Source organism: Budorcas taxicolor, chromosome 7, assembly GCF_023091745.1.
Source record: "Budorcas taxicolor isolate Tak-1 chromosome 7, Takin1.1, whole genome shotgun sequence".
Lineage (NCBI taxonomy): Eukaryota > Metazoa > Chordata > Mammalia > Artiodactyla > Bovidae > Budorcas > Budorcas taxicolor.
In genome coordinates, this window is record NC_068916.1 from 12,861,734 (window position 1) to 12,877,034 (window position 15,301).

A 15,301-nucleotide genomic window follows, 5' to 3' on the forward strand; every position below is an offset into this window, starting at 1 on the left:
TCTCCTGCATCAGCAGGCAGGGGCTTTGCCTCTAGCACCATCTGAGAAGCCCCTACATAATACCTTTGTATCCCAGCTGCTGTTTTCCTCTGGAGAACCTGTGTTTGGGGGTCCCAGGATAGCCCAAAACGAAGATTCAAAAAAAGAAAAAAGGCTTGGATTCAGTGATTTGATAGAACCCAGAACTGAGAAGAATTGTTTTACTCACAGTTGTGGTCTATTACAGCAAAAAGATACAGATTAAAATCTGCAAAGGCAAAAGGCACCTGGACAGGGTCTGAAAGAGACCAAGAGGGAGCTTCCACTCCCTCCCAATGGAGTCACATGCACAAATCTTTCAGCAATGACGTGTGACAACATGTATGAAGCATTGTCAACCACCCAAGTCCACCTGAACTTTGAGTCTAGCATATTTATTGAGAATTGGTCATGTAAGCCTGGCTGACCTCAGTTGCTCAGCCTCTCGCCCCTCTAGGGGTCACACTGATACCGCATGGCTCAAGACCCCCACCATCAATCCCATTGCTAGGATAAATTACCTGTGGATGGCGACTGCAGCCACGAAATTACAAGATGCTTGCTCCTTGCAAGAAAAGCTATGATAAACATAAACAGTGTATTAAAAAGCAGAGATGTCACTTTGCCAACAAAGGTCTGTCTAGTGAAAGCTATGATTTTTCCAGTAGTCATATATGGATGTGAGAGTTGGACCATAAAGAAGGCTGAGTGCCAAAGAACTGATGTTTTGAATTGTGGAGCTGGAGAAGACTCTTGAGAGTCCCCTGGACTGCTAGAAGAGCAAACCAGTCAATCCTAAAGGAAATCAATCCTGAATATTCATTGGAGGGACTGATGCTGAAGCTCCAATACTTTGGCCATCTGACGAGAAGAGCCGATTCATTGGAAAAGACTCTGATGCTGGGAAATATTGAGGGCAAGAGAAGGGGGCAACAGAGGATGAGATGGTTGGATGGCATCACCGACTCAATGGACATGAGTTTGAGCAAGCTCCGGGAGATAGGGAAAGACAGGAAAGCCTAGCGTGCTGCAGTTCATGGGATCGCAAAGAGTTGGACACAGCCTAGCAACTGAACAAAAGTTCTGCAAAGTTTTGAAAGGGTGGGATTGCTGACAACATTAGAGTGTGTGCAGGGTCTCAGGTGGTGGTGGTGGTTTAGATGCTGAGTCATGCTCCTCTATCCTTGGGATTCTCCAGGCAGGCATACTGGAGTGGGTTGCCATTTCCTTCTCCAGAGGATCTTCCCAACCCAGGGATCAAACCCAGGTCTCCTGCACTGCAGGCAGATTCTTTACCAACTGAGCTATAATGGGCTGCTGCTGCTGCTGCTAAGTCGCTTCAGTCGTGTCTGAGTCTGTGCAACCCCATAGACGGCAGCCCACCAGGGTCCCCCGTCCCTGGGATTCTCTAGGCAAGAACACTGGAGTGGGTTGCCATTTCCTTCTCCAATGCATGAAAGTGAAAAGTCAAAGTGAAGTTGCTCAGTTGTGTCCGACTTCGCGACCCCATGGACTGCAGCCTACCAGGCTCCTCCATCCATGGGATTTTCCAGGCAAGAGTACTGGAGTGGGTTGCCGTTGCCTTCTCCGGAGCTATAATGGGATCCCTCTCCTAATCTTGATGCGTTTCTCCAGCCCCTTTAATCTTGCCTCAGGGGTTTTCCTGGCTGCTGATCCCTTGATTAGCAACTGTTGGAATCCACCCTTTGGAATTCAGGAAAGGTCAAGGAGGCTGGAGTCTTGCCCGGAAGACTAGGGGGAGGAAAAAGGCCTTCGTGCCTGGGTGTCCCACAGGGCCCTGCTCAGCGTTAATCTGACCTGCCTGTGTTACTACCAGCTCACTGAATGAGAGCCCCATTGGTCACATGCTGTGTGCCCAGCCCTGTGCTCAGCAAGTGGGTCGTGGCAGGGAAGGACAGACGAACCTCCAGCCCTAAGGGGGTTGTGGGGAGACAGGCAACAAACAGATAGGCCGCTGTAAATAGGCAGGCTATGTAACATGTTCAAAGGCCAGAAATGCTGTGGAAAGGAAAGAGCCAGCAGGGTCAGGGGGTGGGGATCCTGGTCAGGGGTTTAAACTCTAAGTCACGGGTTCTCAGCCAGGCATGATTCTGCCTCCAGAGATCACTGGCCATGTCTGAAGACAGCTTTGGTTTCGTTTTTTGGCTTTCTTTTTTAGCCTGAGCAACTTTTCATATTAAGGAGCATATGGCAGAAGCGGAAGCTTTTGATGAACTGATAGAAATTGTTGTCAGTTCTAACAGACCAAATTAACACAGAGATGGCAGCAGGAGCTCCCATCTTATCTTACCACCTCCTTTGCCCGTTGCCTTCAATACCCTACAGAGAAGAAACCTTCTTCCTATCTGGGTGCCGGCAGTTCACCCCAGGGAAGGCTGAAGACAGTTTTGGCTGTTGAAACTGGAACTGGGCTGGCCCTTATGGTACCTGGCATGCCAGGGAGGCTTTTTTTTCTTTAATGTTTTATTTATTTATTGGCCACGTGACATATGAGATGTTAGTTCCCCAACCAGGGATTGAACCCAAGCCCCCTGCTTTGGGAGCATGGAGTCTTAACCACTGGACCACCAGGGAAGTCCCAAGAGAAGCTCTTGAATGTTGCCACGTGCATGGGACGGATCCTGCAACAGAGAAGGCTCACCAGGGGTGTGTAGAGTGATGTAGGGGAGGGGAAGATGCTGGGACACAACTGGTTTCTGGGGGACTGATGCCCAAATACAGGGGTACCTTCTGTCTTTGAAAGTGAAAGTCACTTAGTCATGTCCGACTCTTTGAAACCCCCTTGGACTGCAGCCTGTGAGGTTCCCCAGTCCACGGAATTCTCCAGACAAGCATACTGGAGTGAGCTGCCATTTCCTTCTCCAGGGGACCTTCCCGACCCAGGGATGGAACCCAGGTCTCCTGCATTGCAGGCAGATTCTTTACCGTCTGAGACACCAGGGAGGCCCTGGGAGCCCCAGTATTAACAACTCCGTCCCTGGAGGGGGAGTATACCTGAGATCCAGCCTTGAGTGGATCCCATGACCCCAAGGGAGAGCTGCCTTGAAATCCCCTAAGGATTTTCCCTTCATAGTAAGTCCCCTACATATGAATGAGTTCTGTTCCAAGAGCGTTCATAAAACCAGTATGTTCCTAAGTCCAGAAGACTAGCTTAGGTACCAAATGAACATAATCAGCTATATAGTACTGTACTGTAATAGGTTTATAATACTTTTCACACAAATAATATCTAAAAACAAAAAAGAAAGAAAACATTTTCAATCCTACAGTATAGTACCTTAAAAAGTACAGAGTATAGCATAACAGCTGGAATACAGGGGCTGGAACTGAGTGAGCAGGCAAGAAGAGCTGCTGACCGGCGAGGGAGAGGAGGCGGGAGATGGCAGAGCTGGAGGATCTCAGCAGGAGGACATGGAGGGAAGCTGCGGTTTAGCTCACACCTGGCCTGACCCTGATGGAACGCACGTTCTCATCTTTGAAAGTTCTCAACTTAGAGATTCATAGGCAGGATATTTACTGTGTTTCAATGTGAACAACAATCCCGAATGAGAGATTTCCATGTGAATTGAAGCAGAAGGAGTCTAAGGTGGTGATTCTCAACCGGAGGCATTGTGTCTACCAGGGGACACCTGGCGATGTCTGGGGACGGGCTTGGTTGTCAGGACTAGGGTCGGGGGTGCTACTGGTAACTAATGGGTAGAAGCCGAGGGTGCTTGAAATCCTTCAGTGCACAGGACGGCCCCACAACCAAGAATGATCCAGCCTCAGTGTCTGACAGTGCCGACCGGGCAAGAAACCTTGACCCTGCCTAAACCATTCACCAAGAACAGGTATCCTAGTCAGCTCAGGCTTCCATAACAACATAGCAGAGACAGTACGTAAACAACAGAAGTTTACTTTCCCACAGTTCCAGAGACTGGACGTCCAAGACCAAGGTGCCAGCAGGTTAGGTTTCTCCCGAGAGGCCTCTCGCTTGCCAACGGCCGCGTTCTTCTTGCTGCATCCTCAATGGCCTATCCTCTGTGCATACGCACCCCTGCTGTCTGTCTCTCTTAGGGACCACCCTTATAACCTCATATAACTTTGGTCACTTCCTTGAAGGGCCCATCTCCAAATGCCATTACATTGGGCATTCGGGCGTCAATGTGAATTTTGGGAGGACACAATTCAGTCCATAACAATAAGTGGCTTCCCTTTCTCCACCTGAGACAAAAGTGACTTTTCACAGGAATGTCACGTTCTCTTCTTTCCCTTCCCATGTCTCTGAAAAGGAACCAAAGAGGCCCCAGGCACCTCACTTAGCTACAGTGGATGGGAGATGTAGCTATTAATTCCAACTGCTTTCCTAGAGGAAAGAAAATCTGTTATAGGTTGGTGTCCAGGGTGTTGAAAGGCCAGCTACAGAACAGATGATTATTTGAAGGGTCTCCTGCAACCTGAGTCCAGGCCCACCCATCAGCCCCACCCCCACACAGCTTGGCCCCAGTGATCTCTGCACATTTAGACCCCGCAGATCCCCGCAGTGAGGAGGTGAGCAACAGCGCGAGGTGATAAGTACAGAGTGGAGAAATAAAGCCAGGAAAAGGCATAGAAGAGGGGGGCTGCTTTAGGTTGAGAGGCGGCTAGAAGACCTCTTTGATAAAGGATCTGGGCAGGGACCTGAAGCGGATGAGGGAGGGAACCACACCGATACCTGTAGAAAGGACCGTCCTGGCAGAGGAAACGGCCTATACAAAGACCTGGAGGCAGGGTTATGCTTGGCGTGGTTGCGGAGCATGGAGGAGGTTGGTGTGGCTGGAACAGAGTGAGCAAAGGGGAAAGTAGAGATGAGGGCAGATGGTTCAGGGTCTTATGGACTTGGGGAGATCACCCTTGGTGAGGTGAGAGCCTTGGAGGGCTCTGAGCGCCGGAGACATGTGACTGATACAGGTGTTCATGGGCGCCCTCTGGTGGCTATGGGTGGGCTATGGGAGGTGGACCTCGGCAGAGGCGACTGCCCTCAGGTGTTCACGAGCGCCCTCTGGTGGGTATGGGAGGCCTTGTGCAGAGGCCACTACACTGGTCCAGGCGGTTCAGCGCCCTACTGCCTCCAAATCCTCACTGTGGAATAGGACCTGTGCTTGACTTGACAAAAGACCCTTCTGAAAGAAATTTTCTCAAAATAAAGACACCTGTCTCTGGAGTCACTCAAGGAAAGATGAGTGAAAGCACAGAGTGCCTGGCAGATGTCTGTGCTTTGACCCACATCAGCTGAGAAGGAGAAACTGCCCAGGAGGTTCAAAGACAGTCCTAGGCTGGATCCGGAAAATGGAGGGGGAGAAGGAAGGGCCATGAGGACAGATGGTGGGAAACAAGAGGTGGACAGGGAGTGGAGGCAAAGGGGCTTCTTGCGGCTGCCTGGGTGGGTCAGCTATTCAGCCAGCAGGCCCCCATGGATGGTTGTTCAAACACTGAAATACTACTCAGCTGGCTGATAGCCGGCCCCTGCCCTTCCCCCAGATCTCCTGAACCTCCTCCCATAATCCAGCAACCACAGGGCTAATATTTGGCCCAGCAGAAAGCCCTCAGACCCTTTCTCTAGCTCTGTCATCAATGTCCCTAACTGCTGGTAAATGTTAGGACAGCACCCCTGTGCCTGGTGTTGGGGGCTGTGAAACAAGAGTTGAAACAGGGTCCAGGCTGATGTATCAGTCAGGATGAATGAGAATGTGCCGCCGTAACAAACAGCCCCAAGGTCTTGAACCAACAAAGATTCACTTCCCATTTGCATTATGTGGGAATTTCTTCCAGGGTCAGCAGGGTCTTCTGTTCATTAGTCACTTAGGGACCAGGCCTGAGTGGGCAACCACTGTCCCCAGTGTTACCAGTTGCTGTGACAGAGGGAATGAGAACTCAGGAGGGTTCTGCACTGGCCATTAAATGCCCAAAGTGGCACCTCACTCTGCTCACACCTTATCGGCAAGAACTCATCTCATGGCCCCAGCCAATCCCAGGCAAGGCAAGAAGGGCTACTCTTGCATGTACTCAGACAGAGGGGACAAGGAATCACCATGGCTGGGGTGAAGGACCAAGCGTCAGCTAGTTTCAAGGTCAGCATTCATAGGAGGGGAAACTTGGTTGAGGGACAAACCTCCTCTATCAGCACTATTCCCTGAGGCTTACCCCAAGCTTCCTACAGCAGACATAGTTCTAATGCTGCACATCAACTACTTTCATCTTCAGACAACTCACTGAGGCAGGTACTATTGCCATCATCCCCATTTCAAAGATGGGCAAACTGAGGCACAGCGCAGTAGACTAACACCCATGTCACACAGCTGGTGAGTGGGAACCAGGTCGGTCCCTCTGGATGCTGGACTGTCTCCCACACAGTCTTTCAAAGGCCCTGACCCTGCTAGGCCCCGCCCAGAGCCTGGGTCAGCAGGAGCCTATGGCTTTGCATCTTCCCCAGAGGCCAGCTGATGCCTCTCTGTTCCCACTCACAGGCGGAGCTGACAAACAACAAATGGATGCTGAGTTGCGGAAGGAGATGATGGCCATCTGGCCCAATCTGTCCCAGAAGACGCTGGACCTGCTGGTCACCCCCCACAAGTGTAAGAGCCAGGCCCGGCCTGGGACAGAGAGGGGGGAGGGAAGAGGAGGCCTCGGGATGGCGGGGTTGGTGCACACCGAGGCCCCCACCCATGGTGAGCGCATCCTGTGCCCCCAGCCACGGACCTGACAGTGGGCAAGATCTACGCGGCCATGATGATCATGGAGTATTACCGGCAGAGCAAGGCCAAGAAGCTGCAGGCCATGCGCGAGGAACAGGTATGGCTCCAGCCCTGACAGCCGCTCCTTCCGATGTCCATCACTCTGGGGACGCCCAGGCTGGGAGACAGTGTCTCCCTTGTCACCGTGAGGACTGACCAGAACAGTGGGATGATGTCAGGCCCCAGGACAGGTCACTGAAGAAGGAGGGCAATGCCAAGGAGACATAACCTGGAGTAACTCATTTGCTCCACCAACGCTTACTGGGCGGGGACTTCCCTGGTGGTCCAGTGGCTAGGGTTCCACGCTCCCAATGCAAGGGGCCCAGGTTCGATCTCTGCTCAGGAAACTGGATCCCACGTACTGCAACTAAGACCCAGTGCAGTCAAATAAGCCAATAAGCAGAACAAATAAACTTTTTTTTTTTTAATCATTGGGCACCTATCATGTGCCAGGCACCTTTCTCAACTCTGGGTATGCGTCTGTGAGCCAAACAGACCAGAATCCCTGCAGAGCAGACTTTCCAGTTGGCAGAAGGCCAGCAATGATAGATGATGAAATTATATAGCACTGCAGAAAAAAGTAAGTGTCATGAGAAAAAGCAGGGGGTGGGCAAGGGAATATGATTTGGAAGGGGTAGTTTGGGAGGCATTGCTGAGGTAGTGACATCAGAGGAAAGACTTGAAGGAAGAGGAGAGAGATCCAAGCAGATACCTAGGGGGGAATGTTTCAGGCAGAGAGGACAGTCAGTGCAAAGGCCCTGAGGCCCATGAGCTTGAGTGAGAAATAGCAGGGAAGTCCGTACGGCAGAACAGAGTGAGCAGAGGGGCAGGGGAAGGAGACGAGGGTGGGGAAGCGACAGGACGGATTATTCAGGGTTTGTGGGCCTTTGACTTTTGCTCAGAGTGAAGCGGGAGCCACAAGGAGAGGTGGGAAGTGATCTCTTGCAGCTGCTCACTGGTGCTCTCTGGCAGCCTTGGAGAGTAAGGGCTGGAGCTGGGAGCCTGGGAGGAGGCAGTGGTCCTGGACAAAACTGATGAAAACCAGGGCGGGGGTCATGGAGCGGTGAGAAGTGATCTGGTTATGGATGGATTTAGAAGAGTCTAGAGGACTCGCTGATGGATCAGACTTGAATGTGTGTGTGTGTTTTAGGGTAGGGGTGGGTTTCAAGAATGGCTTCTAGGATTTCACCCCCAGGGTGGGCTAAGCATACCCTCCATAGCCTCCCCACTGCAGTCTTGAAACCAAAGCCTCAGCCTGGGACACCCTCTTCCATCTGTCCCCTCTCCCCCCACCCCCCGGCCACCTTGTGTACACACGCTGCTCTCTGCTTCCCCAGAACCGGACACCTCTCATGTTCCAGCGCATGGAACCCCCATCTCCAACACAGGAGGGGGGCCCTGGCCAGAACGCCCTCCCCTCCACCCAGCTGGACCCAGGAGGAGGCTTGTGAGTGTCCCTCTTGGCCAGAGGCAGGGGAACAGGGCTGCTGGGTGCCAGGTGCAAAAGCCACGAGTGCCCACCATCACCCTGGCCTCTGTGCCCCACACAGGATGGCTCATGAAAGTGGCATGAAAGAGAGCCCATCCTGGGTGACCCAGCGGGCCCAGGAGATGTTCCAGAAGACGGGCACGTGGAGCCCAGAGCGGGGCCCCCCCACCGATATGCCCAACAGCCAGCCCAACTCTCAGGTACCTCCACGGCCCCGCCGCCCCCTTGGCTCCCCGGCCTGGGCAGGACAAGAAGGAGGGATCTGGGCCCCTCACCTGCAGCTCTGCACACACTCGGCCAACTCTCCACCCCGGGGTCCCTGGCCAGGCGGCCCCGGGGCTCAGCCAGCCTCGCCATCTGCCCCGCAGTCTGTGGAGATGCGAGAGATGGGCAGAGACGGCTACTCCGACAGTGAGCACTACTTCCCCGTGGAAGGCCAGGCCCGGGCCGCCTCCATGCCCCGCCTGCCTGCCGAGAACCAGGTGAGAGCTTTCACCCACCACCCTGGGGACTGGACTTGGCCTCTGGAGTCTCAGCTTCGCTATGCAGCCCAGGGACCCAGGGCTGGGTGGGACTCCTGCACCCTTGGCTGCAGCAGGCAGGGTCCACACCTCTGGAACCTGCAGAGGCCCCAGTCCTCTTAGTTTCTCCCTGACGGAGGGCTGAGAGGGGTCGAGGTTCCTCTGGGGCAGGGCACCATGGTCACCGCCACGGGGTTTGTCTCTGCTCCGTTTGGAGATGCTGAGGCCGGAGGATGTGGAGGACACATATCAGGGATGGGGCGGGGGGGGCTGGGAGGGGATGTGTCAGGCCCCGGTGAGAGCTTCAATCAAGAATATCCATGCACGCATGCACAGAGGCGCATGCACACAGGGATGGGTGTGCTCATACATCGTACATGCTCTGCAGAACTTGGCAGGTCCCAGGACCTGGTAGCATGTCTGGGGTGGTGCCCGGGAGTTGTCTCTCTGTCTGGTCTCTGTGAGAGCCGCTGGGGAGAAGCAGGTGTGTGTGCCTGACGCGTGTCTGTGTGTGGCTGCTTTACCCAGCTGTGGGCTTGGTTGTCGGGGGCAGGGTCCCACCGCCCCCGGCCCCCCAGGACAGAGGGGCCAGAAGCATGGCTGGGCTGCCCACCCAACCTGAGAGGCAGGGCGGCATGTCTGACTGTGGCAGGCTGCCCGTGTGCTGTGCCGTGGCATCTGCACGGGGTGGGGGTGAGGGGGGCGGGGCTGTGCTGTGCCTGGCCGGGCCAGGGTCGCCCAGGGGCGTGGCCTCTGGCTGCTGGGAACTTGGGTGGGAGGCACCCAGCCTGCATGTGACTGTCCAGTCCCATCCCGATGGGCCCCCCAAAGCCCAACCAGGACTGAGCTTCCGGGCCCCAGGAGAAGGGGGGCCCAAGCCAGCTGACGGTCATCCCACCCCACCCCCGGAGCTTGAGTGTCAGCAGAGCCAGGGCTGGGGCGCGTTGCATGAGGCAGTGTCCAGAGCCAGGCGCCTGCGGCCACGTCGCCCCTCTGTCGGTCTCGTGCCTTTGCCATCTGTGTGCTCCGTCCCCGTGGGAGGAAGGCCAGCCGGGCCTGGGGTCGCCCACGCACCGGGGACATTAACCTCTCTCTCCCTCCCCTTTCCCCCCCACTCAGGTTCTTCTCTCCCCCGACCCTGGCATTCTCCTCCATCTCCCACACACCTCTCCCTCTCCCTCTCGGCTTTTATATTTATTTCCTTCTTTCTGTTTTTTCTGTGTGCACCATCCCGTGGGGCTGTGACAGAGGAGAAGGGGCCGGCCACGTGGGAATGACCTCAGTGTATGTACCGCGCCCGCCCGCCGCCCAGCCGGGCTCCGGCCCCCTCTTCCCGCCCACCCCCCCTCGTGGGAGTTCTGTCATCTCTCCGGGTCCTCGGACCCCACCCTTTCTTTGCAGACCGCACCCCCCGCCCCCCACCCCGTGGAGCCCCATCCTCATGTGTTGTGTTCTCTGTGTGCCCCATGTGTGCCCTGGAGGGGTGACCCCGCCCTGCCCCCCCAACCTCCCACCCTCTCTTCAGAGCCCCCCAAGCCTGGCAGGCGGGCATCCATTGCTCCAAGAAGCCTGACCTGCAGCCCTGCCTGGCTCACTCTCTTGGGGGCTCTTTCCCATGACACCACCCGTGAACCTCTGGTCCCACAGCCCCGCCTCCCTTAAGACTCCACTCTCAGGCAGTGCCACTGGGCCAGGCCCTGGGCAAGTCTGCTCTGTCTTCCTTCTCTCCTCTCCCAGTCGCAGGGAACCCAGTTCCACCCAAGGCTGCAGCAAACACACAGGCCCCCAAGCTGCAGGCCAAGGATGAGGAGAGCAGGTCCCTCCGGGGGTCTCAAATGCCAGGCCAGTCCCTCAAAGGCTTCCCATAGAAGCTGGACTCAGGTGGGCAGGAAAGTCCCTTGGCCAAGGAGGACTGTGTGCTGGGTGCCTGGCCCTGGGCTGATAGGCCTGGCAGCAAGGAGAGGCTGAGGCTCCTCACCCGCTTTGGAGAGCAGGCCGGGCTGCCCAGGGCTCCCAGGTTTGTACTCCGGATGGGAGAAGCTCTGTCCTTCAGCCAGCCTGGCTGTCCCAGCAGGAGGTGGAGAGAATGGGGCCTCCTGGTGGAACCCAGGAGGAGCTGGGGAGGGGACAGAAGAGTCCTGGAGCCTGAGGCCCAGGGCTCCCCCGACCAGACTCCACCTCTGGATGGTCACACCCCCATCACTGGTGGCGGATGGGGCAGACCGGGACTGCTGTGTCCCGGCCACTGACCCCGGCCCGCCGGCCTGTTCCCCTCCACCCCAGACCATCTCAGACACCAGCCCCATGAAGCGCTCGGCCTCCGTGCTGGGCCCCAAGGCCCGGCGCCTGGACGACTACTCCCTGGAGAGGGTGCCGCCCGAGGAGAACCAGCGGCACCACCAGAGGCGTAGAGACCGCGGCCACCGCACCTCCGAGCGCTCCTTGGGCCGCTACACGGACGTGGACACAGGTGGGTCGCCCTGCAGGGCCCAGGGACCTGAGGCTGTGTAAGGGGACAGAGCAGGGGGAGATGGGAGAAGGCAGAGCAGGGTAAACACTGAGTGAGGAAAGGCAGAAGGGCCTGGACAGGACCCAGGGGGACCAAGATGCGCCAGCTGCTGCTCACACCCTGGTGACCAGCTCTCCCCCACACCCCCACCAGGCCACCCGGGCCCAAGGGCAGGTGCCCGCAGGGCCCACAGTCCTGCTTGGAAGCTGCCCACATGCACGTCCCATGCCGCCCTTTCCTCACAGCCATCTGTCTTGTCTGACCCCATGCGGCCCCAGGCTTGGGGACAGACTTGAGCATGACCACCCAGTCTGGGGACCTGCCATCAAAGGAAAGAGACCAGGAGAGGGGCCGGCCCAAGGACCGGAAGCATCGGCACCACCACCACCCACACCACCACCACCCCCCGCCCCCTGACAAGGAGCGCTACGCCCAGGAGCGACCGGAGCACGGCCGGCCCCGGGCCCGTGACCAGCGCTGGTCCCGCTCACCCAGTGAGGGCCGGGAGCACATGGCCCACCGTCAGGTGGGTGTGGCAGGAGGCCCCGTGGACCCCTCCGGGAGAGGATGGGGGGCCACAGCCCACAGCCCCCTCTGGGCGGGGTTCCCCACTCCCTCTGTGATCTCTGACCTGCCCACCATGGGGCTCCCCAAGCCAGGGGGTTGGGCTCGGGCAGGGGTGGACACTGCCCCCTGCCACTCTGGCTCCCCACTCTGCACCCCAGCCCCCTGCCCGCCTGCCACCCCGCTCCCCGCCGCCCGCAGCTGCTTCCTCTTTGGTTGTGGATCACGTTTGAGTTTCTGGCCAGCAGTGGTCTTTACGACTCACGCCCACCCTGGCTCCCTTCTGCCTTTTGCTTTCCTTTAACCCGGCTTCCGTTTTTTGTTTCAATTATGATTTCTGTCCTCTGGACGCCTGTGAGTAATTTTTGAAACTTCTGCTATTTTTAACCCCGAAACTTACAAAACTCCATTTCTCATTTCTCTTTTCACTTTGTTGTGTTGGTTTTCGACTTCCCCCCACCCTCCTTGTCTCTCACTCTTCCTCCTCCTTCTCCCCTCCTCCCCCTTCCTCCCACCTGTGGCTGTCGCTTTTTTCCTTTTTTTCCATTTGAACGTCCTGTGTGTCCCCTCTTCCCCCCTCCTCCCCTGTCCTCTGGATTTTCCTTCGCTCCCCACCCTCCGCTCCTCTGTGTCTCCTCCCGTCTCCTTCTGGTTGATTTTGTTGTATCTTTTTTTTTGATTTCCTTTGTTTCAATTTTCGTGTAGGGCAGTAGTTCCGTAAGTGGAAGCCCAGCCCCCTCAACATCTGGTACCAGCACTCCGCGGCGGGGACGCCGCCAGCTCCCCCAGACCCCCTCCACTCCCCGGCCGCGCGTGTCCTATTCCCCCGTGATCCGTAAGGCCGGCGGCTCGGGTCCCCAGCAGCAGCAGCAGCCCGCGGCGCGGCCGGGCCGAACGGCCCCCAGCGGCCCGCGGAGGTACCCGGGCCCCGTGGCCGAGCCCCTGGCCGGGGAGCGGCCGCCCACGGGAGGCCACGGCAGCAGCCGCTCGCCCGCGATGGAGCGGCGGGTCCCGGGCCCGGCCCGGAGCGAGTCCCCCAGGGCGCCGTGTCGCCACGGCGGGGCGCGATGGCCGGCGTCCGGCGCGCACGCGGCTGAGGGCCCCCCGGGCCCCCGGCACCACCACGGTTACTACCGGGGCTCCGACTACGACGAGCCCGACGGCCCGGGCGGCGGCGGCGGCGGGGAGGAGGAGCCCCGGGCGGCCGCCTACGACGCGCCGCCCCCCGCGCGCCACGCGTGCTCGCCCAGGACTCCCCGGGCCGCGGGCCCGGCCTGCGCCTCGCCTTCCAGGCACGGCCGGCGACTCCCGAACGGCTACTACCCGGCCCACGGACTGGCCAGGCCCCGCGGGCCGGGCTCCCGGAAAGGCCTGCACGAAGCCTACAGCGAGACCGACGACGATGACTGGTGCTAAGCCCGGGCGAGGTGGCGCCCGCCCGGCCCCCCCACGCACCCCACGCACACGCCCCCCTCGGGGAGCAGCCGCACCGGCCGCGGGGCCACCTCGCTGCCAACCTGCCCAGCACACGGGGGCGGGGAGGCCCGGGAAGGCCCAGGAGAGGACCAGCCGGACGACCCCGGACTCTGGAGGGAGTCCCCAGGGCCGGGACACACCAGGGTGTCCCGAAAAGACCCTCCTGGGCAGCGACGGCGCCCCCCACCCAGCCCCGATCCCCCACGACGACGGCGGGGGGGCCCTCGGGGGCAGACAAACCACACAGCCAAGGGATTCGAATTAACTCAGCCATTTTTGGAGAACCTTGGGGAAAATGGAAATTTAAAAAAAAAAAAAAACATTTTTAAAAGAAAAACGGGGAGAAAAAAAATTGCTTCTATTGATGAGTTTTATCATCTCAATTGAAATCTTTCCTTTCCCTGGTGAACGCGTGCTGGTGGCCCGTGTGTGTGGCTAGAAGCCGGAAGCGAAGAGGAAACCCAGCGTCCCACACAGACCTCCACCAGACACACTCATACCCCACACACGTTCTCAGACACACACAGGAGTGCTTGCTGGTTATACCAAACCCTACTATTACTGCCTGCAGAAATCAATTTAAAAAAAATAAACAATTTTAAAAAGGACAAAAAAATTAATGATTGAGAAAAGAAGCATTTTTTTCTGACATTTGGTCCTGCTTGAAATAACAAAAGAAAAAAGAAAAAAAAACACCACCACCAAGTTCCTTTGCTTCTTTTTTCCTTTTTCCTACCTTGTTTGAAAACTGTGGGCTTGGGACTGTGAATTATTGCATGACATTCAAAAAGAAAAAAAAATAAAAAAAAGTTGAATCAAAGGGCTTCTGTTTTGGAGTGGTCTTTATAGCTTCTGCAAAGTACTTCCCAGGTCTCTTTGGGGGGACCTTGGTAGCAGGCACTTGGAAAGTGGTTAAGGATGAGAAGGCGGTAGCTCTCCAGCCAAGACTCTTTGCAAGAAAGTTAAAGCCAGAGACACTGGCTGGGTCTTTACCTGGTTGTCCCAGATGGGGGACAGCAGGGCAGTAGAGCCCCACCACCACCACCCCATGCCTCCACCCTCAGACCACCCCCACCACCACCTCCCCGCCACAGCTCCAAGTCTGCTGGATAATCCTGCATGATCCGGCCAGTGAGGCCCCAAGGAAGATGTGTGAGGCCTCAAATACTAGCAAAATTCCTATTGGAAACACCCTGCAGGAGGTACCTGGAAGCCTAGCTCAGGACCCCCGAGTCCAGTGGGAGGTGAGCCCCCTCCGAGGCCTCTGGTGGTCCCACCCCACTCACCAGCACCCAAGAAGCTGCTTCTGAAAGGCTCCACCCCAAGCTGTATCCCGTTTCACAGACTTTTCTGAGATGCCCCTGAATTACCCCAGCCATCGGAGAGTCTTAGAACCTAGAGGTCAAGGTTCAGAGCAGCCTGTAGATAGCAGAAGAGGGTCATGGCCAGTTCAAGGTGAGGGCAGCATATCAGTGGTGGGGGTGGGGTCTTAAGAAGGGACTGACAGCCTGCCCTCCCTCCACCCTCAGCCCCATCCAGTGGGTCTGCCCATCAGCCCACAGTGCACCTGCAGGCACCCTCCCACTCCAGGCTTCTAGAAGCTGGCCACATGATGAAGGGCCTAGAGCATCTTCCATCCCCAAGGTCTTTCCTCCCTGCCTATTCTGTGAATGTTTCTGTGAATATAGTCGACAGCGAAAAAACATTGTTAATAACATTAGGAGGTCAGAGAGCTACGTTGATTTAGGTGAGCAAAAGGCCAGTTATACCTGTTGTTCAGGGGCTTCCCAGGTAATTCAGTAGTAAAGAATCCACCTGCCAAGGCAGGAGATGCAGGTTCAATCCCTGGGTCAGGAATATCCCCTGGAAGAGGAAATGGCAACCCACACCAGTATTCTTGCCTAGAAAATCCCATAGACAGGGGAGTCTGGTGGGTTATAGTCCATGGGGT

General features: G+C 56.8%; 1 protein-coding gene across 1 annotated transcript in view; it reads left to right on the forward strand.

The window, feature by feature from the left end:
• CACNA1A (calcium voltage-gated channel subunit alpha1 A) overlaps nt 1–13,290 on the forward strand; it is a 343,443-nt gene extending 330,153 nt beyond the window's left edge. Inside the window, exons 41-49 of the mRNA XM_052643195.1 lie at nt 6,525–6,632; nt 6,749–6,849; nt 8,129–8,238; nt 8,342–8,480; nt 8,649–8,762; nt 10,050–10,085; nt 11,085–11,271; nt 11,589–11,836; nt 12,580–13,290. Coding sequence (XP_052499155.1) covers nt 6,525–6,632; nt 6,749–6,849; nt 8,129–8,238; nt 8,342–8,480; nt 8,649–8,762; nt 10,050–10,085; nt 11,085–11,271; nt 11,589–11,836; nt 12,580–13,290 — 1,754 coding nt within the window. The remainder of the gene's footprint in view (nt 1–6,524; nt 6,633–6,748; nt 6,850–8,128; nt 8,239–8,341; nt 8,481–8,648; nt 8,763–10,049; nt 10,086–11,084; nt 11,272–11,588; nt 11,837–12,579) is intronic.
• Nucleotides 13,291–15,301: the final 2,011 nt, after the last annotated feature.